Source organism: Ixodes scapularis, unplaced genomic scaffold, assembly GCF_016920785.2.
Source record: "Ixodes scapularis isolate PalLabHiFi unplaced genomic scaffold, ASM1692078v2 PGA_scaffold6__148_contigs__length_123643588, whole genome shotgun sequence".
In the NCBI taxonomy this organism is placed as follows: domain Eukaryota; kingdom Metazoa; phylum Arthropoda; class Arachnida; order Ixodida; family Ixodidae; genus Ixodes; species Ixodes scapularis.
In genome coordinates, this window is record NW_024609881.1 from 83762927 (window position 1) to 83788065 (window position 25139).

General features: G+C 45.7%; 1 protein-coding gene across 3 annotated transcripts in view; it reads right to left on the reverse strand.

The window, feature by feature from the left end:
* The window catches only part of LOC8029126 (chitobiosyldiphosphodolichol beta-mannosyltransferase), a 52015-nt gene that overhangs the window by 14880 nt on the left and 11996 nt on the right, over positions 1-25139 (reverse strand). Inside the window, exons 1-6 of one of the 3 annotated variants that reach the window (XM_040207409.3) lie at positions 16489-16619; positions 14910-15055; positions 12330-12410; positions 6823-6926; positions 4670-4818; positions 3671-3760 (exon numbers count right to left, since the gene is read on the reverse strand). In XM_040207409.3, the coding sequence (XP_040063343.1) occupies positions 3671-3760; positions 4670-4818; positions 6823-6926; positions 12330-12410; positions 14910-15039 (554 nt within the window). In that variant the 5' untranslated portion in view covers positions 15040-15055; positions 16489-16619. Of the gene's footprint in view, positions 1-3670; positions 3761-4669; positions 4819-6822; positions 6927-12329; positions 12411-14909; positions 15056-16286; positions 16620-25139 lie in introns of those variants that run through there. The other 2 variants (XM_040207407.3, XM_040207408.3) reach the window with 2 other exon arrangements.

The window sequence follows — 25139 nt, forward strand, 5'->3', positions numbered from 1 at the left end:
GTCAATCCAAGTTCGGGGACATTACGGTTAGGGATGCCGCGAACTACCCTAGGTTCGAATTCGAAAGGTTTCAATATTTTCTAAATGAAATGAGGTCGAATTAGAAGGACTTCGATATTTTCGACCGTACCAAGGTTCGAATTCAAAAAGTTCGCAACGTTACAACACTGTGGAGTTTAAAATTCGAAAAGTTTAAAGCTTTCACGGTTTCTAAAAGTTTGGGTTTGATTCGAATATTTTTTTTTCTTGAGGTTCGAGAAATTCGAAGATTTCGAACTTTCCTAACTTAAAATTCGAGAGATTCGAAAGCTTTGAATTTCTTGAAATCTAACGTTTGAAAAATTCGAAGATTTCAAATTTCTTTGAATCTTAACTTCGAAAAATTCAAAGCTATCGAATTTCTTTGGATCTGAAATTCTAAAAATTTGAATGTTTCGAATTTTTACGGACATAAAGTTCGATAAATTTGAATATTTCGAATTTCTTTCTACATAAAGTTCGAAGGCTTTAATTCTCTATTAAGGATAAATCAAAAAAAAAAAAAAAAAACTTTGAAGGTTATGACTTTTTTTAAAGTCCAAGTGCGCAAAGTTCGAAGTCCGGTTTTCATGTTCCTCCACAGTTTCAGTTTCAAATAACGTCTTCACGCCTCACTGGTTTTCACGAAGTTAGGTTTAAAAAAGTTAGGGTGTGATATTTAGACTGCGCGAAGTTGGTCAGGCAATTAAATGAGACGACGAGTGTCCCGGATGTGCTGAAATATTTGCCAGTGCAGAGATCAGTAATTGTGACTGCCAACCTGGGAAGGGGGGGGGGGGAGTCTTTAACGTGCATCACGCAGTAGTGATCACGCGAACGCACTGTTTAACGATACTCATCCAGTTCGAAACGGCCAGGAGCAGGCAGGTGGCCGAGGCTCAAAAAAAAACCTTAAAGCTATCTGGCAAACTGCCTCCCTACCCCCTTGCACGCTGGTAGTTTTCCGATCGAACGCCGCCCGAGTGACGCTGGTATATAGTAAGTTTAGTTTGTACATGATGCAAAACCCTGAGACTGGGAATGAAATTTGAAAGAAAGAGTGTAAGAAGACAGAAAAAAGGGGACAGGACATTGTCTCAAACTCAGCTCAGGACAACGTCTCAAATTCAGCTCAGGACAACGTCTCAAACTCAACTCAGCTGAAAACTCAGCTTAGTACAATGTCTCAGACTCAACTGAGCTGAGTTTGTGACGTTGTCCTGTCCCCTTTTTCCTGTCTTCTTACACTTTTCCTTTCAAATTTCATGCCCAGTCTCAGGATTTTGCATCATGATCAACATAAACCAGCTCGCTTGCACTTTGACAATTTTTTAGTTTATAATTGTTTTGGAGGTTTAATTTCCAGGACGGAAGAAACGCCGAGCAAAAAGCACAGAAACCGACACAACTCGAGGAAAGTTCTACCATACCAGTGGCGTCGGAAGACAAAAAACGGGGGGGGGCCTCCAGTTTTCACCTTCCCCCCCCCCCCCCCCCCCCCTCCCCAGATACTTTGGACTGTTAAAGAAAACAATACAGGGAAAGAGGGCGTGGTCGAGCTTATTTTAATTTGAAATTATTTATGCATATGTATGGCCACTGACGCTTTCCACTGCATAAAAGATTGCGTAGATGGTCATTGTTAGAAACTCGTGGTCAGAAGGCACTACTCGTCACATGCTTAGTCGTTTGGAAGTTTAAAGCTGTCTCTGCCTTTTCAACTTAAATAACTGTGCCACTGGTAAAAAAAAAGAAAGAAAAAATACATAATAACTGCAAAGATAAAAAGCTGGAAAAAAAAAAAAACTATCAGGAACCCGTTAGAAGTGTTGTATTCTTGCATATTCAGAGGCCCAGAACTGTGAAACAAGTTTCTCCTACCAAAAACGTATACAGGCTAAAAGAAACATGCCCCAGAAACGTAAAATGAGGAAAAAAAAATGGCTTTTTTTTTAATGATGTGATGCACTTGAACAATATTAGAAATCTTCTCTCATGAGTTAATTTATTCCTCAGCGTGAAAAAAACAATAAATACATTATTTTCTATTCTGTAGATGGCAATGATATGTACTGTCTGTGGTGTTAATTTAAATGTGATACCTCAAACAATTCAGACAAACAAAATTACCAAGTTTAGGGCATAATTGCCCGTAGATACATGTTTGGACATTTCTTCGAAACTTATCTTGAACAACAATAATTATATCTTAGGACGACAATTACCTAACATCTCTACCATAAATAACTTCGGCTATAGTGCGCGACAAATATGGCACAAACAACAATTGTCAAAAACCAGTCTTACTTCCTCGCTCCTTCGGGAATTAATTTCTTTAAAACTGAGCATGCCAGAACATTGAAATAAACGGCACTGTCTTTCGCAAGGAATGCAACATTGCATGTAAAAATTCAAAAAAAAAAAATTATGAATGTATTTCACTGCTTGAATCCAAATGATACCGCCCGCCAGTCTTTCAAAGTTCATCCAACTTTTGACTTTTCAGAATTTGAAAGTTCGGAAATTTTTGAATTTTTTAGATAAACAAGTTTGAAAGTTCGAAAATTATCTAATTTGTAAGCGTAGGAAGATCGAAAGTTCGATAAGCTTCGACCCTTTTAGTGCAAGAAATTTGAAAGTTCAAAAATCATCAAATTTTTTAGTGTATCAAGTTCGAAAGTTCGACAAGCATCGAATTTAGCAGCGTAATAAGTTTGAAAGTTTGAAAAGGATCAAACTTTTTAGCGTAATAAAATCGAAAGTTCGAAAAATATCTAATTTCTGAACGTGCAAAGTTCGAAATTTCCAAAAGCATCAAACTTCTCAGTTCAACAAGTTTCAAAAATTCAACTTCCGTCGAATTTCTCGACATGGAAAGTTTGAAAATTCTAAGTCTTTCGAACCGCTTGATTCAATCATCGAACCTTCGGTTCGAAAAAAGTTTGCGGCATCCCTAATTACGGTAGATTAACGCGTACAACGTGTACACTAGAAAGCTGTTCCCAGAATGAAACGATACTAGAGCTAATCGGGCCGACACACCTGGCGATTATGCATAGCCTTCCATACTCTCAAGCTCCTCTCCCTCAGGGCGCACAGGTGGTCAAGCTCCTCCTCGCCTACCTTACTCCTTCTCGCCTGTCCGACATGACCTCGCCGTTAAGCAATCAGCGTCGAGCACCTCGCTCCTCCTCTCCCACCTGTCAACCAATCAGTGTCGAGCCTCACGGCCATGCTTTTATCCGGGCTTTACGAAATGCCGAACACTTAGGTAAGGAAAGTCTGACGTTAACTCGGAGTTTTAACAAGACGCCGAATTGAATGTAGAAGAGATGAAAGAAGTAGTCCAAGCGCCTGCAACACCTTCACTAAAGAAGATCATATCGGAGGCGTCCCTGCGCACTAAATGACCACACCACACTCTGCGACAACCATTTCCGTGGTTCGCTTAAAACGGCCTCGATCCGGTTGTTCCATTCTGTAGTCTCGCTATGAACAATGTGAATGTGCGCTTCAACTGATTCCCAAGCAACGCAGAGTAGTCAACCTAACTGGGGACCATGGGGTCTCGTTGTCGGCCCACGTTGCCAGGAGAGGACCCACGTGGGTCTCGTCTTGTGGGACGCCAAAAAGTGTGGACCCACAAACTCACCGGACACCCCAGTTGGAACGAAGGTCCTCTTGCATGGCCTCCGAGACGCAAAAGGCGGAGCCGGCCTTCCTCCCAAACGTCTTCTCACAACTGCGGAGAGAGTCGCACAGTGATTCGCACTTTTCGAAACAAGTCTCAGTTCGGCAGAATGCCTTTCCTTGAAAGTGTGTCTTTCTTGAATGCTTGACCTTTCTTCAATGTATGCTTTTCTCGAAAGTGTGTATTTCTTGAGAAGTGCCTCTTTCTTGAAAGTGTATATTTCTTGGAAGCGTGCCTTCCTCGAAAATGTGCGTTTCTCGAACTTCGACAAGATATGAGTCACCTTCCCCGAGACGTTGCCGAAATTTCTCATAACGCGAATTCTTAAACTGCCGTGCCTCAGTATTTTTTTGTGAAGAACCTTAACTACTGTATAATATCTTTGTTTCGCCCCAAGCTTTGCTGTGTTTTCCTTTTAAATTTTTTTTTCTACTTACATATTTTATCCTGAAGGGTAACTAAGTAAATAGATAAACAAACCCTTCAACTAGAAAAGACGAGTCTCGCTCATTTCGTTATGCATGCAAGTGCAAGGACATAGTTTTGTATTGAGTTGTCTAATCTATGTGAACCATCAATCCTTTTGTTTGGTTTCGAGCTCAATCAGCACTGTCTAGTGTACCATTGATGCATGTTAAGACTATGAGCTCTAACTCTGAAAATTACTTCGGAGGCACATTAACCTCGACCCCCAAGCAAAAAAATGCAAACCTACCAAAACAACACAATGAGTAGGAAACATCTCGTTTTCCGGAACATTCTATATACATGTCACACAATGAAACTCAAAAGAATAACAAAATGCAGGTATAAGTAAACCAATAAAAGAAACATCTTATCACACTCCTTCACATGCACATGCAGACTGTTCCAAGGGACCAAACTGCTGGGGTAGCGCTCGCTTCTCTACTGAAACAAGCTGTTGCAAAGTGCAGAGAGTAATGGCCGTTATAGACTTACAAGCGGCAGGCTCGGACGAGAGGATGCGTTTCCTTTAGGGCAAGTGCCAGTATGGAGTAGCCGTAGTTGTGCCAGTCGACCACCAGGACGCAGCCGCGGAGGAGGCAGTACAGCCAGGCCACAGGGAGTGTTGGAATGGATGGCGGATTCTGTGCACCGAAACACATTGCACACATGCAACACACGAAAAGGACATTGAGCTCCGACCACGAAACAATGTTCGACACATGTCACAAGTGAGAAGGTCAGTACGTTAGGCACATGAAGTGAGCAGAGAGTTCTGAACACGAGATGATGTTGCATGTGCGCAACATCTGGTTCCCTTTGGCACAGAAGACTCCCCTGGTCGCAAAACGCAGTGTTTCGTTTCAGCAAGCTTTTTGATCAGGTCCTGGTTGGGCTTTGTGATGCTTCTAGTAGTAGAAACAATCCCTAAACTTGCCAATATTTCCACGACATGATGTGAGAGGTGACGGCGGCATGCATCGCACATTCTCAAGAAGGTTAACTTCGCTCAAGCACATGTGCACCCGAAGTGCCATTTAAACTTAAATCACAAAAATATGTTGGTGAATCGCTTTTCGGATATGGACAAGAATATAGATAAAGCTCGTAAACCAGATGCCTGTAGATGTGGGAAGCGATTTTTTGCATGCGACTGCATGCAACATAGCCCTTTTAGTCATCAACCCATTTCGTTAACAAGCAAGGTCTGTAAAATTTTAGAGCACATAATTTATTCTAATCTAGTTTAGATTCCGATTCTTTTTTTTTTCTTTTTCACCCTCGCAACATGGTTTTCGGAAATCACTGACCTGCGAAACTCAACTTCTTACTTTCAGTAATCATCTTTTCTCCATCCTGGACCGTGGATCTCGGGTTGATTGCGTCTTTCTCCACTTCTGCAGAGCCTTTGACAAAGTATCTCACAAACTATTGTTTTTTTTAAGATTGATACATTTAATATTGATTCTAAAGTTTCGTCCTGGATTGAATGTTTCCTTACTAATCGATCACAGTTTGATCCCCAGGGGACCGTTTCGGGACCCCTTCCGTTTCTTATTTACATTATTGACTTACCAATGTGTGTATCATCCCATATTAGCTTATTTGCAGATGACTGTGTTATATGTCATGAAATTACTAACGAATCCAATGCAGCACATCATCAGGGTGATTTATGCGCAGTTTCGAAATAGTGTAACTTATGGCAAATGACTCTCAATACTAAAAAATGTAAAATTATGAGGGTGTCTCGTCGTAACGAGCCACCATCACCATACTCAAAATCTAAAACTCAGCTCACATCTGTAACCTCATTCAAGTATCTTGGTGTTCACATCACTTCTAACCTATCATGGAAAGCTCATTCTGACCTTATAATCACTAATGCTAATTTAATGCTTGGATATTTAAAAAAAGCTTTTCTTTCACCCCTATGTCACTAAAACTTCTTCTGTACAAGACTTTAATACGCTCAAAGCTGGAACGTGCTGCGGAAATTTGGGATCCCAGTCACTCAATGCTTGTAACAAACATTGAGGCCCTGCAAAATTCTGCCGCACGTTTCATAACCTGCAACTATCGTCGCACCGCAAGTGTTTCATTTATGAAAACTACCCTGTCCTTTTTCCATCCTCGTACCATAAAACATCTCGTTAATGCCTCTTTCATAAAAGTTTTCATTCCAACGCTTTTCTGAAAGACAAACTATTCATTAGCTCCTCTTTCGTTCCTCCCCGCATCGATCACAGTCTTAAAGGTGGCATACCTCATTGTGAAACTTCAGCTTACGTCGACTCTTTCATCCCTAGAATGTCATCTGAATGGAACTACCTTCCCGCGTCATTAGTAACTTTCCCATCAATTGTTTTATTTAGAAAAGCACTAACTAGTACTCACTTTTGCTAAGATTATGCCAGACTAAGTTTTATAACCAAGCTGCCTTGTTTGTTTGAACTTTTTACTGAACCAATATTGTAAGCCCACCCCCTCTGTAATGCCCCTGGGCCCTGAGGGTACTGAAAGAAATAAATAAATAAATCGCACACAATTTTCTGCGTCCGACTGCATACGATTTTCAAATGTGGCAGTTTTCGAGGCGTCGTCATTTTCTGCCGTCTGCTACCCCAGTGCGTGATTGCGCGACTCACTTGGACTAGAAGATGACTAGGTCTGGAAAGCCAGAAGAGACAGGCCAGCAGGACAACCGTCTGCCAAAGCGTCTTGAACACGTATGCCAGGAGCCTCGGGACATCTGCCAAAACAACCACCGCACTCTTAGTGATCTTGACATACCCATTCATACTGTTACGAATATGAATAAAAAAAGATACACAAATAAAAAAAACAGAAAATAAACGTTTAGTAAGGCAGACTCGTGCCCACAAACTTGAACAGCAAAGTGCCGTACGCATGGTGCTGGCGAAGGAAGGGCGACTAACTCAAAGTAGCATGCTGTAGTCGCTTCCATATGCGCACTACATTGGGGAAGATTCTAATCCAGAGCATGCGATAATTGCTGAGTAGCCTGGAACTTTCCAGTAGGGCAATGTTTGGTAACATAAAGAACTGGGCCCTGTTGATCCGCATGTCAGCCGCGCACGCTGCCAACTCCGCCACGCATGAGGCAACGTGTGGCAAGAGAATCACACGTACGGTTGCTCTCGCTCAGAGGTTGAGAACGGCAAGGAGGTATTTCGGTCGTCCCGCCTCCAGCCCGAGACTCCTGCCTTCGATAATGCTTCGGCGCCTCTCGAGCCCCGAGCTCGCACGTGCGATCAAAGCACGACAGAAGGCACAGGGTGCGTGGTAGAGGCTGGGCTGGGCATCGGAAGGAGATGCCCTGCGCTTCTTGGACCGCCAGTAACCGTACATGTTCTGGGGGTTAAGACTCGATTTACCCAGAGATACGGTTTTAACCCATTGACGGTCGAGTTTTCTTTCCCAGAAAATGTTTTCCGGGAGTCAGGTTTTGTTTGCAAAGGAGTGGTATAAAAAAAGAGGTCAGTGTGCAGGTTTTTCTTTTTCTTAATTATCTAACAAGAAAACATACGCTGCTTGCAAGCTTTTTGGGACTAGAAGCATAAAAAAAAATATTGAGGGCGAAAAGTCATTTTCCTTACTTCCGTTTGGCTTCATTTCGGCGCGTCTGCTACCGCAATGCTCCGGCGTTCTTGAATTACGAACCGGAGGTACTTTACAGAGCTACTCCGTCGGATGGTGAGCTCTCGTTCTCCGAATTTCAATTCTGAGGAGCATTAGAAGTCTGGATCGGAAGAGGCAGCACTCCAGTTGCCGCCACCCCCAGAAGTGCTGACATGCGAAACAACCATTTTGAGAGTGTCATCCATGCGGAGCATCTACTTTCAAAACTATAAATAGCCAGAGAAAAGTGAAACATCATGCTAACATAACGTTTATAGTTTGCCGAAGACAAAACAAAGAGTAACGCCTCCCGCGGTGTGCACGGTTTCACGTTTAGGCATGCACTTTTTAATGTGCCATCACCACCATACAAAAGGGTATATTTTGAGATCGTCCTTTTCTGGCACGAACTCAATCTGCGCACCTTAAGCATTCTATAGAACACGGCATTGCAATGACACGTGGCCTCTTTTACCCGAATGCAACTGAACACTGTGACACACCCCCTTTCCCAGAGATATCTCAGAAAAAGGGGCGTGTCACAGCGTTTGGTGGAGTTTTTAATGTTGAAAAAGAGCCACGTATGACTGTAGTGTTAGGATTTATGGAATGCTTAGGGTGTGTAGATTGAGTTTGTGCCATAAAAAGCCAATCTCAAGATTCACCCTAGTGCCCCTTTAATAGGATAGGAGAGTTGTCCTGATCTCAACTGGGTTTATGAATATGATGGGCACAGTGTGCCATTTCGACCAAGAGCAAACTGCTGTGACACGCCCCTTTTTTCGGTAAAAACAAAATACTGAAAAAAAGAGAAAAAAAGCGCAGCCAAAAAGAAAAAAAAGATAGTGAAGTCAATTTCAGAAATTTAATGCCGCAGTAAAAATGCGCCTCGGGCATGCACCAGAGAAGGGCCGAGGACTAATTTCAACCGCTCGGTAATCTTTCGACGTGCAACCAAAACCTCAGCAACAAGCCTCTGTCAGACCTTCGCCGGTACAGTCTAACCTCGTTATAACAGACCCTGATTTTGGCCAAGATTTCAGTCTGTTGTAAAAGGAGTATGTTCTATGCAGATATGAAGTTGAGTTAATGGTATATAGAGGAAAACCAACCTAAATTCACAAATTTATATGTTACAGTCGAATATCGTTAATTCAAACTCCCTTAATACAAACTTGCGGATAATTCAAACTAACATGCAGGTCCCGTCCTATGCATCTTTATGGGAGGAAACTCCCGGTAATTCAAACTTTGCTTTATTCAAACAAATTTTCGATCCCCCTCCAGTATGAATTAACGAGATTCGACTGTATATCCAAATGTCTGTTGTAACCAGGTCTGTTGTAATGAGCTTAGACCGTATATGAACCCAACAGCTAAGGATCCCTAGGCTGGCACTTTGCTTCAGTCACCGACGTGGTTTGCCAAAAAACTAATGGCTACAGTAAAAAAAGAAAAAAAAAAGGGAAAGTTATGTTTTTTTTGTTAAATTGATCATGTGGCCACATCCTGTTTAGGCAGCTCTTCGTGCCTTAAAGGGCAACTCTGCTTCATTTTTGTTTACGAAAAAATAATGCAGTCCTCTTCAGTATCACCTAGGAAGACCACGCATCAAATATTACAACCTAGCTCCGTCTAAATGTTTCTTAAACGGTCCGGCAAACTCTGCAATGCGCCATGTTGCCAAAATCGGTTGACTCTAGCAGGCGAATTGAGGGCGCAACCAACACTGCAGTCAAGGCTGCGACGTTGGCGTAGCTAACATTGAGCTAAATGTCATCGACATTGCCCCTTTTAACACGGTAGCATTAGGGAGCTCATGCCGCAGAAAAGCCGATGTCTGCGGTGTGACAGGAAAATCCTGATTGGTCGATAGGGTCATGACATCACAGCCACATGGCCTTGCACAGGAATTTCAAACAACCCACAACGCTCATGTGAAACGTGATATCATGCGTGGAATGAAAGTGATTCAAAAACATGACATATAATGTGAATTAAAGGTCGACACATGTCTCAAATGATTTCACTTTATAAAGAATGAAAGTGATTAAAAAACATGACGTGTAATGTGAATTAAAGGTCGACGCATGTCTCAAATGATTTCACTTTATAAAGTAATTCATTTGCCTTAAAGTAAAATTTTAAGAATTTTAGGCAGGATTCGAATCTATGACCCTTTGGTTGCGAGCCAGACATGCTACTGACCAGGCTATGTCTGCTGCATTTCCTGCTCACTAGCAGAAAGAGCATGAGAAGCGAATGAGAAGGCGATGTGAACGGGGCCCAATAACGTTCTCGCGTTCCACACAAACTTGTTTGTTTTTACTTCTTTAGGAAAGCGTAACGGGTGACGTCAGCAATGCCTCCTCTCAGCGCTTGGTGCTGTTCACGTGATTGATGTAACGCGCCTGCGCAGCGCACTTCTTGGGAGCCGACCGGCCGTCCCACCGTTACCGCCGTCTCCCACGTCACAAGCGCTGTCGTCTTCTCACTGTTTGTGATTATTACAGCGAAGCTGTTTATGGCTAGGGTTCCGTGGATATTTCGTGTGCAGCGACTAAAAACTCTATGCTCGCACCGCCGCACGTGCACGCCTTCCCCGTATAAAAGATTTAAGTTAAATAACCCAAATGAAGCGTTAACGAACGAGCGTGCAAGATGCCATTTGTTTTAGGCTTTTGCTTTAGAATAATTACTGCTGCAGACGCCGGCACGTGCAGCACGTGGAACACCATTTCGTGCATTCTCCTTGATGTTTTAGTAATTTAGCGATAGCTCTATTCAGTAGATTAGTTATCAACCGGCACCATTTTCAAGATCAGTAGACTCTGAGGTAGAGAATGAAGGTTTGTCAAAGATTTGCCGCTGTGCGACCCCCGTCGCCCATGTTTACGCTCGCATCGCCCTCTTTGTCGTCAATCTAAGCGCTTGTGTGCCTAGTTCTTTCCTTCCGCTCTCCCGGGGTGGCGGTCTCGTCGCGCGTGTCTACTTTCCGCCAGGTGGCGATCCCGTGGCGCGTGTCTACTTTCCTCCGGTTCCTCCGGGCAGGTCTGTGTCGTATGCTAAACAGCTTCGCTGGTCATCCACCTCCACAGAGTGAAATGGCTCACGATTTTTGTCTCTCGGATTTTCGTTCACGCTTCGTGCGCAGACTGATGCCGCAGTTGTGCAGACGTCGTTGAATGTCGTAGACACCAAAACATGGTGAAGAGCGCAGTGCAGACGACGCTTGCGCCTGGCACATGTCCGCCCCAGCAGTGGCCCCCCACCCCGCCCCAACTCCGCCCGTCATTGCGCAGATGATCATGTGACACGTCGTCCCCACGTGATAGCCATGTTTATGGCGGCCCAAGGCCAATTTTGCCAGACGGAAACGAAGTTTAAGTTTTGATATATGCTGATGTTTAAAGTAAGATTTAACAATATACATCCCATTTTTCATGAAGCAAACGATGTAGTGCCTTTTATTAGTGCTTTTTTAATGTAAAAACACTTATTATTCTGAAATTTTAGGGATTTCGTGGAGTTGCCCTTTAAAGGGCAACTCTGCTCAATGCTGAAGATTGCGAGATTATGAGTGATTTCACATTAAAAGCACCAATAAAAGTAACTATGGGATGTTCTCCACGGAAAATGGGATATATTTTGTGAAACCTGACTTTAAACATGAGAAGAAACCGAAACCGAAACTTCGCCAACGTTGCTACCACATGGTACGAGCGGTAACGCGATCCTCTACGCGACGACGGGCGGGGTCGGGGCGGGTCACTGTTGGGAGTGGGTGTGTGCAAGGTGCAAGTGTCGTCCGCACCACACTCTTCACCCCCGTTTTGGTGTCTACGATATCCGAAGACGTCTGCACATCTCAGCACCAGACTGCACATGTAGCGTGAACGAAACTCCGAGAGACAATAATCACAAATGGTGAGACGAAAACCGCGGTTGTGACGCGGGAGATGGCCAGACAACTCCCAAGATAAGCGCTCTGCAGGTATGTTACGCCAATCATGCAGACACTGCTGAGTGCTGAGAGGAAATGTTGCTGACGTCACCCATTAGGCTTGCACGGAGAAGTAAAAACAAGCAAAAAGTGGCAATGTTGATGATGTTTAGCTCCCCCCCCCCCCAATGCTGGCTACTCCCACACCGTATCCTTGACTGCGCTCTCGACTGTGCCTGAATTCACCTGCTGGAGTCAACGATTTCGGCAACTTGGCTCGTTTCAAGGTTGACCAAACCATTTACATTCAGACAGAATTAGTCCTTAATATTTGACATGTGGTCTTCCTAGGTGATACTAAAAAAAACTGCATTGTTGTTTCAAAAAAAAAAAAATGAAGTGAATTTGTTTTTTAATTTGTGTTAATGGTGCAAGCACACTGTGTTACTACAACTGAGAACCCCAGCGTGCATGTAGGGCCTTTCACTAAAGTTCACCAAAATGTTACTTGTAAATGGTAATTGCATTCCCTGGCAAGAGTGGAAAAGAAATTGAAACTGGGGTTCTTACATCTTTGGAAGTTTGGTGGATCCTTCATGAGGTACAGCTCAATGTTCTCATTGGCCAGGACTTCGACACTGGGGTGGGATCCTGAATTATAGAAAAAAACGAGTACAGGGGTGGAATTCATGAAATGTACTTGGCAGCAGACACGGGAGCAGATGAAACTGCTGTTTTGGAGCAGGCTGGGGGCAGCTAAAACTACATTATGGAGCAGGCTAGGAGCAGCTCAGATCAGTTTTTATTGTGTCTTAGGCGTGTTTCACATGCAGCGATTTTGGCCCTAGAGCGGCGCGATTTCTGCCGTCACGGCGCTCTGGCCAGCTGCAGCGGTTGAGCGGCACGAGCGCCGCGACGGCAGAAAACGCGCCGCTCTACGGCCAAAATCGCTGCATGTGAAACACGCTTTAGACGAGCACGGGAGCAATTTTAATTGTGCTTAGCAGCACAGATGAGCATGAGTGGTTAGGAACCTATGTAGATGGGATAACAGTGTAACAGGTTTCAAGAACTTGACCTCAGTGAGAACCAAAAAGCAATTATACCATATGTTTCTGAAGATAGTGTCCTTGATATTTTCTGAGTGGCTTTCAGCAGCTCAAAATGCAAATTTATAGCATGACCCACAAGTGCTCGACATCGTAATTATATGTGCGAACCACGTGACGTGCGTAAGCAATGGACGTGCCAGTTGCACGGAGGAACAGGGCAACAAATTTTGAGTTTATCCTATTATACAACTCAATATCAAAGCATCAGACTACGATTATTGGAGTTATCATATTCGAAGCGATGAGACAGAGCAAGATTAAAGTACGCCGAGCAGATCTACCGCTCCCGTGAGAGCTGCTGGCAGGCAAGGATTCGGATCGGACAGCGTTTCAGTTCCAACGAATTCACAATTTATCTTGCAGGAATGTGGTTCTAACTTCTAACGATGAAGCACTAAAAGGAACCTTTCGCTAATGTGTTTTCAACTGGCTGACGTCCGGAACCCGGGCCGCAGACCTTCAGGTTATCGGACGCTTAACGACTCGACCTCACCTCGGCCGACTTGCTTAACCGCTCATGGCTGAAGAATAACGATCCATTCGCACGTGATGTAGCGCTTGGAATCCGACCCCGCAGTTTTTTCGCGTACTTCCGACTCGGGATACACAGGAAAAATTAACGGAACAAAAAATTGCAAGGCCGACCAAGCTAAACGCGCTCATTGTTTTCAATCGAGTCAATAAAAACCGAAACCAAGACAAAATAGAATTATTTTGGCGCACCCGTGCGATTTGGAGCACAATGGCGCAAAGTATTGGCTGTGGCGCAGTTTCCGCAAAATGGCGCAGACAAATGCGTCTGGCGCAAAATGGCACAAATGGCACAGCCGTTCCACCCCTGGAGTATGAAAAAGCATTGCTCCAAACTCAGGTGAGCGGCGTTAAGTGAACACATGTGTCGTACACGGAAAGCGTGCTTGTTTTTCGTGGGATTTTTTGCCGCACCTATTGGTCATGCAGTTTGCCAGCGAGAGCGCAAAGCCACATGATTCAGACTGGTTGTCTGGACGAATGACACGGGCAATTTTAAGCATGCTTACTACAAACATGATCCTCCTTTTCCCGTCTATGCAAGAACTTATCTGCAAGACTGCCCAGATCGTATGACCACTAACGTAGAGAGCATGACAAAGCTCACACAAATAAGTGATTGTCTCTCTTTGTCTTTCTCCCAAAACTGAGTGACTGTCGTCAAAACTGCAAGTGTGGTGAAACCTGTGCAATCAAGGGCGTCGACTTAGGCAATGGTATTTAATGTCCGTGGCCAGCCCTTGCGAGCAAAAAGCGGCAGTGTGCAAATGATATGCTCATGCTAATAATGTCTCTCTGTGTACACAGGAGAAACCTGGAAAAGAAAGAGTGGTGCAAATAAAATTGAAACCTACCTTGGTCCTTTGCATAAAGTCGAAAGACCTCGAAAGATGCGGACTGTCTTGTTTGTGTCTTAGCTTCTACGACTTTTTGGCATATTTCAGTCTTTTAGATGTGCATTGATGTTTGATTACTTAGCGATTGTAGACCTCTTTCATCCGTATTTCTCTCGCTGACATTTTGGGGGCTTTTAGACTCGTATGAGACGTCAAGACACGCACAATGCGACCTGTGCCCAACTTCCCCGCTAAATTTAGCAGGAAAGCCGTGTCACACATCTTGCGTCACTGCCGCACCCTAGACGACAAAACCAGCCCACAAACGCAATCAGCGTTAAAGCCACGCAGACCAGAGTCGACGCAAAGGTATCTCCGCACTACGCAAGGAGCAGAAGTCAGTGTTTACCTAAGGTGGAACAAAACCAGCAGCACAAAAGAGAGGTAAGTAAGCATGCCTAAAACAGCTGTGCCTCTGTCCATGCAATATATTTCTGTTGTTCCTCATGAGATAGAAAACGTTTTTTGCACGCTATCTACCTCGAAGAAAGCCGATAGAAAAGTTTTAAGAATCCCCCCCGCCAATCAACGCCGCTTGTCGGGTTCGGCTAAAGTGAGTCGTCAGCTCTGGCGAAGCACAGTCGGGTATACAAAGGACGGATTTTTCTCACCGCCGTAAGCCAGGACATCCACTTTAAAGCCCGCCTTGGCGAGCGAGAGGGAGTGATAGTTCATGCGGGGACTGTGGCCAAAGTCTCCCAGCACCAGAACGCACACCCTCCTAGCTCTTGCACCACTCATGACGATGCCCTGTCACCTGCGGAAAAAAAGATACGGCAGTGACCTGAGTTGGCGTCGTCTGCTTTCGGCCGAATGTGTCGTCTGCTTGCCGCACCCGTCGAGAAACGACACCACAAGCACAACCCTCGGTTAACACAGTCGTCTGCAATTGTGTCGGTCTCACTTTTTAACACAGGAGAGCTACGAGAATTCACGAGGTAATATCTACCACTTAAATGCACGTCTGATGAAAATTTGTGATCGCTACAGGCAGGCATCGATTCCCCCCAACCCCCCCAAAAACACGGGGTGTTTCCAAACGCTATAAAAGCGTAAAAGAAATTCTTGTAAATAAAACAAAAAAACTAAGTGCAATAGAACTTTCCACAAAGGTGTCTTTAGATGGTGCATTTATCATACTCAAAGATAATTAGTGTGGGTTTTAGGAAAAAAATGTAAGCCTGAAAAATGCCTTTCTTGTTCCTATGCACGTGGAGGAAGAGAGTAAAAACTGTCTTGGTCGACGCCTTTACTCGCGGATGACACAACATAAAGCAAAAAATGTGAAAGCCACTTTGAGATGAACACTTGAAAGTAGACTCGGTATGTCAGAGCATGCATGGAGTCATCTGTAAGTGTACAGACGGTTTTAACGTTTTTCCTCCCAATGCACACAGCAAAATGAAACTTTTTCTTTAGCCTAAATTATTTTTTTTTTAATTCCACACTCATGAAGTTTGAGTATGATAACTGCACCACTTAAAGATATACGGGTTCTCTTTACAAGACGCCGTCATGTTTCTGACGTCACTACGGCAGATGCGCAGATGCCTTGCACTTCCAAAAAAAGCGGCTGCTGTCCATGCGGTGCCGTGACCATATCGCTTGAATTTGACACGCACATGGTTGCAGTTTGCTACATTTTACCGCTATTTTGATCGGACAGTGAAAGCGGACAGAGCTTTCGCCATCAGTGCATACATAGGCTGTGCATCGGCGACAGCTTTGTTCCGAAGATCGTGCCAACTACTGCGCCCATACAGGGGCAGACCGAAAGGGGAGGAGGGGGGGGGGGGGGGCCGCCCCCCCCCCCCCCCCCTTCAGACAAAGTCGACCCCCCCTCCCCCCTTCTCGGGGGGCAATTTGACATATCCCCCCACCCCACTCCCAAAGAAAAAAAAGTTCTGGATCCGCCCCTGCGCCCATATCAGCACAGAATCGTACCACAAGGAAAAGAAAGGGGTACCGAGCTGACTGTATTGCCTTACCACTAATGTATCCCCTTTTGGCACACGTATTACTCAATCAATCACACATCTGTGCCAACCTGTCCGGAGAAAACGTTTCAAACGAACCACGTAAACAGCTGCGAGAAACGCCGACACGGAGACTACTGTTTTGTTTACGCCGCGCACCAAGAGCCAGAAGAAGAAAAAAAAATCGACATATTTTTCCCAAACGTTTGCTCACCAGAAAAACGAGAACACTGCAGAAAATACGCGATTATTTATCTACGGTAATTTCGCTAGCGAGTTCGAATACAAAGGTTTAGCCCGTTTAGCTCAAGTTCAGCTGGTTTATCAGAAACGGCAGTTGCAGTCAAAGGCATCAGATGGCGGAACGGTCGCGCCCGCGAGATTTCGCGTGACGCGATCAGACTACTTTCGGTTCGGATTCTCGAGCGCACCAGCAAACAACGTAAATAAAAAAAAAAAAAAAAAAAAAAATGCTCGTGTGTGTGTGGTGTGTGTGTGTTTGTTTAAGTAATCACCCAAACCTAGTATCCGTCCAAATCTAGCGCTACGACAAAGTTTCAAAACAAACCGTTTCAAAACAAACCATCTTGACATAACAAGTTGCCGTTGGAATCAGACGAAAGGGTTGAAAAACATGTCGCGTACGATGCTCACTGACATGTTGTTCATTTCAATATTTCTGACACTAAGTTCGTCCAGAATTATCGGAAGAGTGTATGTTAATGTGTGGTGGCCATAATGTTTTCTCATAAATTATACTTCCCCCGATTCCATTCTTCGCGTTAAATATGTATACACCTTTTTTTTCTGTTAGATTAGCTAATTTTTTTAATACAACAACTGTTGATTTTGTTCTTCAATCTTATACCTAGCACATAAGCGGGATATATAAAAGTCTTGAATTGTCACCTATACAAAATTGATTAAAAATATTTTTTGGTGGACATTCAATTGCGTCATAGTGAATGCTTATTGGTACATAAAATGTATATAAAATGTAGTATATAAAATGCAAAAAGGAGATGCGAATAAAATGAAGACTTACATAGGAGTAATTTTATCTTAGGTGGCAGAATATGTCTGTGGCGATGTGTTAAGCCAACTATACCGGATAATTTGGACATAATATAATTAATGTGGTCATCCCACGACATGAACTCCGAGAATAAAACGCCTTAGACGTCTTAGACGCCGCGAGTAATTGCGCGAGTAATTTATAATTGCCGCGAGGAATTTATAGTTTATAAAATATATATATATATATATATATATTCTTTTTTTCTTTTTTTTTTGCCTTCGTCTTATTCGCGCTTATTTTCAAGGCATTGTTTCTGCTCCATATGCCTAGTTGTGGGATATTCTGGCGTTTACTACGATCGAAAAATTTGTGAAATGGAAAGGAAATAGAATTGGCTTATCTAATCTTCAGATCATTTGGCCCAAATAAGCGCCACAATGACACATCTTTTTTTTTACTGTACATGCAAAGTATATGGATAACATAGTTTTTGACTTTTGTTGAATTACTCAGGTGGCCAACCTTTCCCCAATTTTAGCGAAAGCTTCCACCAACTCCAGCCACCTATGTAGTAAATCCGAGCGCGATAAGTTAAGAAAACGATTTATGCGGTCAAATCCTGTTGTTTGGCTTATGTTCACAATATCGTTAACGTACATGTTGAATAAAAAGGGACCCAGAATACTTCCTTAAAGAACCCCCAGCCTTTTTTTTTATGTTGCGGACGAATTATTATTTAAGGTAACATACTGGTCGCCGTCTCCCCTCCCCTCCCTCCCTCCCTCCCTCCCTCCCTCCCTCCCCCCCCCCCCCCCCCCCTCCACCCGTCCACCCACCCCTGGGAAAACCAACATGAATGAATAAGCAGTGATACTTGTCCACGGAAGCAATACTCTCTAACCAGCGAGTCAGGGCCCAGATACTGGCAGGTTTTTCCGAAGTTTATAAATAAACCAAAAGTTATTTTATATTTATCGTTACTTCAAAAATCGCCAGGCATAAATTCTTTTTGCGCAAGACCAAAATGCAAAAAGAGAAGGCCGTCGCCACCCAGGCACTACAAGACTGAGCTTCGTCAAAGGCCAACCACCCATATGGTCCGGGCAGGGAACGAAATCATCCGTCTCCCGATCTACCGGCCGCCCCAGGCCTTGGGTGCGGGCGGGCCCGAAGACGTCGACTTCCGGGGCCCTGCCTCCGTCATCGGGTGAAGGACTCTGCGCAACACCATCATCTTGGAGAAATCATGATTGACGAGAGGCAGCCTTCTCTCCCAGTCGCTTTGACACCCCAGAGAGCCGAGCGCCGGGCCGGGGCATCGGGACTGTACCCATTTGTTCAAGAGCGGGGGGGTACCCGCCGGCAGAGGGGATCGAACCCTCCACCTCCCGTAGATGAAGCGGACGCTCAACCACTGAAGCAACGGCTACGGTAAGGGCCGCTCGGTTCAGACACGTTCACAAGGTTCAGAACGCCTATTTCCGAATATAATTAGGAATAGAGAACAACGTGCAAGCATAGTGAGAGATTTTCGAATGTTTTTGAAAAGACGGCTTGGGCGAACTTTGAGGGGTCATGCAGGAAAGAAGTCTGTAGAAGGTAAAAGCGGCGATGCAGCCGAAGCAGGTTTGTTTGTTTGTTTGTTTATTATGGGGTGTCGGGAAAGGGGGAAACCAGGAGATGTGGGCCTCAATTAACGGGCGAGTCGCTACCTGGTTGTTGGGGAAAGAGGATAGAAAGAGGGAAGATGAAGATTATATACAAAAAAAGAAGTTAAAAGGTCCATTTTTACAACTAATCTAGTTATAAATATCCGCCCAGTTAGTTATCAACATAGTTCAGAGCCTTTGGTTAGGGAGCGAAGTAGACCAAATCACAGTCTATCCGCCAGCCCAGTGTCACGTAGAAAGCGCAGAAGAGCGCGGAAGGCTTTCTCCGCTGTTCCTCTGGTTCCTCTAGGGTTCAAAAGTTCTGTGATAGTTCCATATGGCAGGCCAGATAGTGTGTAGTGTTGGAAAAGAGTTCTTCTGGCCTCGTGATGTGTGGAACAAACCAGCAGGGCATGTTCTGTGTCCTCTGGGTCGCCGCAGGTGGGGCAGTTGGGATCCGCTTTGCGACGCATCATGTGGAGCCGCTTGGCAGTGTATGGGCAACCAGCCCGAAGCCTGTGGAGAAGGCTTGTCTCAGCCTTGGGGAGCTTGCGGGGAACCACGGGGGGTGGCCTCCCCGTTGCGACCCCTGGATGTGGATGCCGTTCTGTGAGGATCTCACGGATGAATCGATGAGCCTCGTTGAAGCGATCCAGTAAGAAGGTTGGGACTGGATCGTCATGTGCTTTTGCAGCCAGTTGGTCAGCCCGTTCGTTGCCAGGAATCCCGACGTGAGACGGGATCCATTGCATAGCAAGGCACCATCCCATGTCTTCAACTGCCGCTGCCTCAGACGCGACTCTCGCCAGCAGTGGGGTTGCATTATGAAGTCTCTGAAGCTGCTGAAGAGCACCTCTTGAGTCTGTGAGTACGACAGCTTTTGTTGGTGAGGAGGTGTTCTTAATTGACTCAAGAGCAGCCCAGATGGCAACGAGTTCTGCCGTGGTTGACGACGATACAAAATTTAGCCTGCCCGATATATCATAGCCCATTTCTGGAATGGTAATCCCAACCGTGGCAGTCCGTTTGGTGAGGTTAATTGAGGCGTCTGTATAAACATGAACCCAACCGTCATACACTTCGTCTATGCGCTCAAGAGCGATTGAGCGAGCGACAAACCCTGGGACATTCGCCTTGCGCTGTGGGATTGGGAGCGTCGCATGTATCTCCAGGGGAGGACGCGTGGAATGTGGTGGTTGAGGGAGGATAAATTCGCTAGGAGCTCCAACTTCAAAGTTGAATCGTCTTGCTTGGCGCCCGAGGTGAGAGTTTGGCCGGGCAAAGAGATGTTTACGGATTGTGTCCGCAGGGGGGAGACTGCTCATACGAGCGATGTTGCGCAGCGCTCTCTCTTCAAGTCTTAAAGACAGCGGCCACTCTTCCGCTGCAACAATTGTAGCCACGTTCTCTGCTGAAGGAGGCAGTCCCAAGCAGCTTCGTAGTGCGGACCGGTGAAAAGCATCGATGTCTCGAATTTGTGCCCTTGCAACAGCCAGTAGCGGTAGTGAATAGAGAAGCCTGGACATGATGAGCCCTTTGTACATTTGAAGTAGTGCACGTTGGGATGCACCCCAGGAGGAGCCTCCAAGCTGTCTAACGACACGTAGCAGTTGACGGCAACGTTGAAGTCTCTTGCGTACTTCAGGTCTCCATGTCACCCGATCGTCAATAATAACGCCCAGATACGTGTGGATTTTCACCCTTTTAACTGGCGTTCCAGCAAGTTTTAGTCGTAGGGCATTCTGTGGTGCTCGGCCTGTGGGTCGGTAGAGGAGTGAGGCAGTTTTTTCCGCAGATAGAGTAAGGCCTAGTCGCGCTATGGCCAGTGCAGTAGAGTCCAGTGCCACCTGGAGTCGATTACGGATCCCTATAGCGTTCCTTGAGGGCCCGACACACCACAACGCCACATCATCCGCGTAGATTGCCATGCCAATCCGAAGAGCTCGATTCTTTGCTGGGAGACATCGAGGGAGGACGCTCATGGCAAGATTGAAAAGAAGAGGGCTCAATACACTTCCTTGGGGTACCCCTTGAGCAATATGTCTAGATGTGCTAGTAGCATCTGGCAGTTTCACGCTCATGGACCGACCGGAAAGAAAAGACTCAATTAGAGATAAGAGTCTGCCACAAACCCCAAAATGCTTTAGTCGGTGGATGATGGTTGGATGTGGCAATGTATCAAATGCACGACTGATGTCGAGGAACACGCAGTGTACCATTTGCCCCGTAGCCTTGGCTTCTTCTAGGGTTGAGGCAAGGTCTCCTATTGCATCCGCAGTGCACCTCTTGGCTCTAAAGCCAGCAAGTTCGTGCGAGAAGGCACCCACTCTATCCAAAAGCCAGGTTAGACGTTGAAGAACCATTCGCTCAAGAACTTTTCCCAAGCAACTCGTCAAGGAAACCGGCCTGTAGGATGAGGATTTTTCTATCGGCTTCCCTTGTTTGAGTATGGGAATTACTATCGATTCTTTCCATGCATCTGGAAACGCTCCTGTCCTCCATATGTCGTTGAGCTTTTCAAGTATGCCTGGGTGGTGTACAGGATCCACGTTCCTGAGCGACTGGTAGGTTATGCCATCGGGGCCCGGAGCGCTTTTCTTTCGACAGTGATGGAGCGCTTGAGTGAGCTCTTTTAGGGTGAAGTCTGAGTAAGTTGCCAACGATGTCTCTTTGTCTTGAGGTTGACTAACCTGGCTTTGCGGTGGATTTGTCAATCTTTCTTGGTATTGATGTGGTGGAATAGAGGAGCGGGAAAATTCATCCGCTAATAGCTCTGCCACTTCCGTCATGGACATACCAGATTTGATTGCAAACCCTGCAATAGGGTGTCGTGGAACCTTCGCGCCGGAGAGAGCTCGAGCGATCTTCCAAGCGCGCTTGCCTCCACCTGGACCACCAAGCGATGCGCAGTCCTGGCTCCATTGCCACCGCTGAAGTGCCTTGGTGTGTCGCCTGAATTTAGCGTCAATTCGGTTGTAGCGAGTCCAGTCCCATGAGGCGTTGGTGTGAAGCGCCCTTCGTTGTGCCTGCCGTCGGGCTGCTCGTAGGTTAAGCCACTCAAGGTCAGGAGAGGGGCTTGTAACTGGAACTGTGACGGATCGCGTTGAAAGCCGCAGGCACTCCGCAATGCATGTAGTAAGGTCGTCATAGTTGCCTACAATGGCAGAAGAGAGGTACTGGCGGAATAGGTCCCAGTTAGTGACTTTGCAGACCTTGAGGTTCTTTGGAGGTGCTCTGGGGTGTGTTAACCTGATGGGAACATGATCACTCCCTCCAGTGTCCGGTTGGGCTGTCCACAAGGCGACAACTTGTGACGATACCCACGTTATGTCTATTGTGCTGGCGTTAGATCCACGTCTACAAAATGTCTTCGACCCGTCATTAAGAGCTCGCAGTTTTAGGGCTGCCGCAGTGTCTTCGAGCTGTCGTCCCCTGGCGTCCGTTCGGGTACCGCCCCAGGACTCATTGTGTGCGTTGAAATCTCCACATATAATAAGCTGTCCTCGGCTACGTTTGTGAATTTCGTTTAGCACCTTTGCGTCCCATACGCCATGCGGGGAAATATATGCAGAAATAACCGTTGTGACGTGCCGGCCAATTGCGATTATCACCCCGGCGTATTCTGCAATTTCTGAAGACAAGTCCGAAAGATCAAGGGGGGCATGGTATACATCGTCACGGACCAATATTGCAGCTCGCGATCTTCCATCGGTACTTAGAGTTGCACTGTGATGAAAAACATAGGGAGACAGACGGACCTCTCCTGGGATCACGTACGTTTCTTGTAGAGCCAGTACATCTCTTCGTTCAGTTGCAAGAGTTTGGCGGAGAACGGCCAAACGTGTGCGTAAACCATTTACATTCCACTGAAGGATAGAAGGAAACAATGGGCTACGTCTTTCTCTAGGGGGAGTTTTCTGCTGTATTCTTTGTGCACTGTTTCCGGGGTTACTTGTTTGTTGGCAGCGTTGGTCATTCGAGGGTCCTGCTAACATACCCCAAGAAGAGGAATCATAGTTTGCAGAATCGTCGTGACTGCGCGGGCCCATGATGCCTCGATGTTTCTCAATATAGTAAAGGCTATGTTCGCAGCTGCTCTGATTATGGACGTCCATCCAGGTGCTTCGCCAGAAGATGCGCTTTTGTCCTCAGCGTCTCCCTCTTGTGTGGAAGAGCGCTGTCGTGTTTGTGGCGGTTGCTTGGGTGTTTGCTTCGGAGGTTCCGATGTAGCCGCTGCGTGCGCACCGTTCCCAGCACTTCCGTGGGCACCTTCTGTATTAGGAGGCAAAGAATGGGTGCCTCCAGTTACAGACGCGTAGGTAACAGCTCTTGACTTCGAAAGGTGTTTTGCCTGTTTACTCAGTATCTCTGGCTGGGCATCCTCTTCGCCAGACCGAGATGCCTTCTCGCCCTCCAAGGCTGACCTGGCCGCACGAAATCCAATCGAATTGGTCTTGGAGTAAGTGAGTATCTTCCGCTCTTTGATCCACTTCGGGCAGGCATGTGATGTGGCCTCGTGATCTCCCTTGCAGTTGACACATCTCAGTGTCGGTGACTGACACATGGCATCGGTTGCTTCGTGGTGTTCTCCGCATCGTTTGCAAGCCATAGCGCGCGTGCAGGAGACCTTCTTGTGACCAAATCCGCCGCAGTTGTGGCATTGGAGCGGTTTCTCCTTATAAGGCAACACAGGGTGACGAACATACCCCAGCAGAACATAGTTTGGCAGTTTACTGCCTTGAAATGTGAGTTTCACGACGCGCGACTTTCCAAGACGTCTGATGTCGGCGATCTTGCTCTCTGAGCGGAGATTATGCTCTAGCTGTTCTTCTGTAGCGTCCATGTCAACGTCCCGGATGACGCCAACTGTCGTGGGCCCAGACAAAGCTAAGTAAGGTCGAACCGGTATACCACATAAGTCCGTGGTTTTCAGAAGTGCCTGTGCAGCTTGTTCGTTCAGAACTTCGACGGCGATCAGGTTGAGACGGTCGTTGTACCGGACCTGACAGGCAGATTCTTGACATATGCCTTTCAGTGCTTCCGTAAGCTTCAAGCTACTGATAGATGTTAATCTTGTGTCTTGATTAACTGGCACGAAGATTATGGTAAAGTCATCGGTTTGTCGCTTTGATGGACGTACCGTTTCCGTGCTTGACCACGTTGCGTTGCGGTGGTGTGCGAACGACATTGGTTTCCACACGTTAAACCAGATGGCAGAACGGTCGCGGCGGGAAGCAGACGACGCAGTAGAAAGCGCTGGTTTGACCATCAAAAATAAAATGTATATGTTTAGGAAAACTTGGAAACTTATACGAAGAACGGGTTCAGCGCCTGCAGAACGAGAGGTGCCCCTTTTTCGTTACCTCGTGAAGTTTTGTTTCATACTTTCATATCTGTACAAAAGGGTGAAGAAAGAATGCCACTTCATGTTTCCATTTCCTTGTATCTAGGACAGCCTTTTGCCACTTCACTATTTCTCGCATAATAGGATTCAAGCGGCAACTGAATAATGGTTCTGGCTACATTTAAAGTACTAACTATAGCGGCAGGAAGAGCTTCAAATTTCCCGCCTCCAGCGCGACCAACCGCCCCCTATCCTCGTCCTCCACTCCCCCTCCCCCTCCCCCTCCTCTTCCCCCCCCCCCCCCCCCCCCGCAATCCGCGCATTAATTTTTCATCATAAAATTAAACATAAATATAAAAAAAAAGAAAGGATGGTATTTTATAAGCCGTCTGCTAACTTTCATACAAAGAACTTTTCGTGTCAGAATACGCTGAAATACGTTTCGTCGTATTCTATTTTATCGTATTTATATTACAAGCGATCATCCTCTAGAGACATTTCGCATCCCTTGGAAGACGATCGCAGTTTCCAGAAAATACGCTGAAAGGAAAACAAAAATTCCCTTTCGTTTTGTAACCTTCCTCTCAAGCAGACACATACTTTCTTAACATTTTTTTTTTTTTCGAAAAACATTGCGTCACTTTATTTAGGCCAAACAATAAAAAAAAGTGGGAGAGGAAAGGCGGTCACTCATCGTAGCGAGGTAGTAATTGGCGCCAGTCACCACTGGGAAAATATCACAATATTCAATACTGTAAACCTATCCTATCGGCATGGTCAGAACCATATACCCAAAAACAATTGGTTCGCCTTTCTTAAATAAAGAGCCGCTAATGTACAGTCTCTTTCTGCTG